We start from the raw sequence: 2,757 nt of genomic DNA on the forward strand, positions 1-2,757 counted from the left end.
TTTGGTTAAAATTTTGAATTTTTTATTATTGTAATTTTTTATTATTATATTTATTTTAATTAATATAATTTTGGAATTTGAATTTGAATAAGATGTTAGATTTTTAGATTGAAAATGTTAATTTGAATGAATTTAATCTGCTTAAATCTGAAAAAACACACGCGCTCGCGCACATATATTAATAGCGCCCACACCCTATCAAAAAAAACCCACAGTTTTGCAGCAAATCAATCAGCCCGCAGCCCACCACATTCTGTAGGCCTGCGCCACACTGAATCCCGAGACGTGAAGAACACCATCTTCTCGAAACAGTAACCGACACGTGTCCGCTTCTCCCATACTCCAAAACCCTCACCTCCCAAATCCCAAATCCATTAACCCTCACACACACACACACACACTGTCGCAACTTTTCTTTACTTATTTACTAATCCATTTTAGCGTCGTTGAATTCCTTCGCCTCAATCCTATTTATAACAGTTGCAAATCCTCTAATCCGAAAATGGGAAGTATTTCCAAATGATCGGCTCGGAGCTTGTAGTGAGGAGATGCTGGATCTTTTCGTGCTCAGTCATTTCCGTTCTTTAATCTGTTTGCGCAAGCGGAAAAAGAAATTACCCGTTTTTTGATACTGGAACTGTTAGGGTTTCGATTTGAGCTGGACCATTTGCGCAATCCGTTTTTTAATCCTTTTTCCGTTTTTAAGTATACGGCCAGCTGAATTTGGGGATTCTGTTACACTTAGAGCTGAAAATAGGGTTTATCTTATTTGGGGATTTTGTTGGATAGAAAAAGTTTGTTTGTTGTGTTTATAGAAATCCGAAAGTGGCGAAGATGAGTTTGAGCACCGCAGAGGATGATTCAGCGACTGAAATCCATCTGCCTGCAGATATAGATTGGGAGATGCTTGATAAATCCAAGTTCTTCTTCCTCGGTGCTGCTCTGTTTTCAGGCGTTTCGGGCACTCTCTACCCGATTGTGGTGCTGAAAACGCGGCAGCAGGTGATGCTGAATGACTGCCCGTGCTTCAAAATGGCGGCCTCGATCTTTAGGAACGAGGGGTGGAGGGGTTTCTACCGCGGTTTTGGGACTTCCCTGATGGGGACCATACCGGCCCGTGCCCTGTACATGGGTGCTCTTGAGGTTACCAAGAGCAATGTAGGCAATGTTGCTAGTGGCCAGCTAGGGTTATCCGAGGCCTCTGCCTCGGCCATAGCGAATGCAGCTGCTGGGCTGAGCGCTGCCATGGCTGCTCAGTTGGTTTGGACTCCAATTGATGTAGTGAGCCAGAGGCTGATGGTGCAGGGAGGGGTTGGTGATGGGGGTTCTTGCACGGTTGGATTGAAGAGGTATAATGGTGGGATAGACGCGTTTAGGAAGATTGTGCGCGCTGATGGGGTGAGGGGTTTGTACAGAGGGTTTGGGATATCTATACTGACTTACGCCCCTTCGAATGCTGTGTGGTGGGCTTCTTACTCGATGGCGCATAGGGGGATTTGGGGCTGCATCGGGTGCTACTTCTGCAAGAAGAGTGAGAATAGCAATGGTGGGAATGGTGGGAATGGTTATAGGCCGGATGGGAAGTCTGTGATGGCGGTTCAGGCATTGAGTGCTGCGATGGCTAGTGGGGCGTCTGCGCTGGTGACAATGCCTCTCGACACTATTAAGACGAGGCTGCAGGTTTTGGATGGAGGGGGAGGTGAAGGGGGCGGGCGTGGTAGTGGTAGAACGCCCACGGTTATGCAGACCGTGAGGAACTTGGTGAAGGAGGGCGGGTTGGGTGCTTGCTATCGCGGGTTGGGGCCGAGATGGGCTTCAATGTCGATGTCTGCGACGACCATGATCACTACCTATGAGTTTCTCAAGCGGCTCTCTACTAAGAATCAAGAGAGCTTTGCTTTGTGACTTGAGTTGGAGTTTAGGAGATGAAGAATCCAAGGGGTGAAAGAAGTGTTTTTTTAAGTTTATATTATCTGGCCTATTATGATACCATTGTAAATCTTGTAAATATGTAGAAATTGCAAGTTTAACTTTTCCCCTCTCAGATCATGTTGCTGTCTAAGTTCTTACATTATCTTGAGCAGAGAATCAGCTGCCAATCATGATGAGATTTGTGTTTTGGGATGTCAAAATGAGATGATTGTCAATGGCTTTCTTGATATCTTTTCTTCTTCATATCTAAAAATCTTGATTGAACTCACTTTTCCAAGTTGATGGTGGCAGTTATGAAATCTTGTTTTGTTGTAAAATTGTGACATAGCTGGATGTAGTGGGAAAAGGAGGATTTGATGAAAACTAGGAGCTAAAGGGATTAAGACATTATCCATTTAATGCCAGTTTTCTGATTCCCAGGATTAGGACCACACTTCGTCGTTTTATTGCATTGGACCCATTATGCAAACAACCTCCTCTTTGAGGGGGCGCATGTGATTGGATATTTTTTTTCATATTAGTATTAGTATTTCTTTAATCTTATCTTTTTTAATGAAATGTGCATCAAATAAAATTAACTTAAATGATAAACAGGTCGATCTTTTTTCATAAGTGGAGGGGCGAAGACATAGGGCCCCAAATCTATTAATTATAATTTTATAATTATTAATCTTAAATTTATATTTGACATTAATCCTGAAAATTTTATTTTCTGAATTGCAAGTTCTGTAAATATGGTATCTTTAGAATAGAGTTTGTTAAAACTTCATTTTGTTTTTCTAACGTTTTTATTACGGAGTATAAGATATTGGTACCTATATCGAT

At 42.3% G+C, this 2,757-nt stretch overlaps 1 protein-coding gene across 1 annotated transcript; it reads left to right on the forward strand.

The window, feature by feature from the left end:
- Positions 1–217: 217 nt before the first annotated feature.
- Positions 218–2,159, forward strand: LOC130995208 (uncharacterized). Its single transcript, XM_057920365.1, has one exon. It carries the CDS (start codon positions 835–837, stop codon positions 1,903–1,905), a length of 1,071 nt encoding a protein of 356 aa, XP_057776348.1. The 5' UTR covers positions 218–834; the 3' UTR covers positions 1,906–2,159.
- The last annotated feature ends 598 nt before the right edge of the window (positions 2,160–2,757 follow it).

Source organism: Salvia miltiorrhiza, chromosome 7, assembly GCF_028751815.1.
Source record: "Salvia miltiorrhiza cultivar Shanhuang (shh) chromosome 7, IMPLAD_Smil_shh, whole genome shotgun sequence".
NCBI lineage: Eukaryota > Viridiplantae > Streptophyta > Magnoliopsida > Lamiales > Lamiaceae > Salvia > Salvia miltiorrhiza.

Bases quoted from the DNA above. Each gene is read 5' to 3' on its own strand.
- LOC130995208 (XM_057920365.1), top strand. From the start codon at position 835: ATGAGTTTGAGCACCGCAGAGGATGATTCAGCGACTGAAATCCATCTG.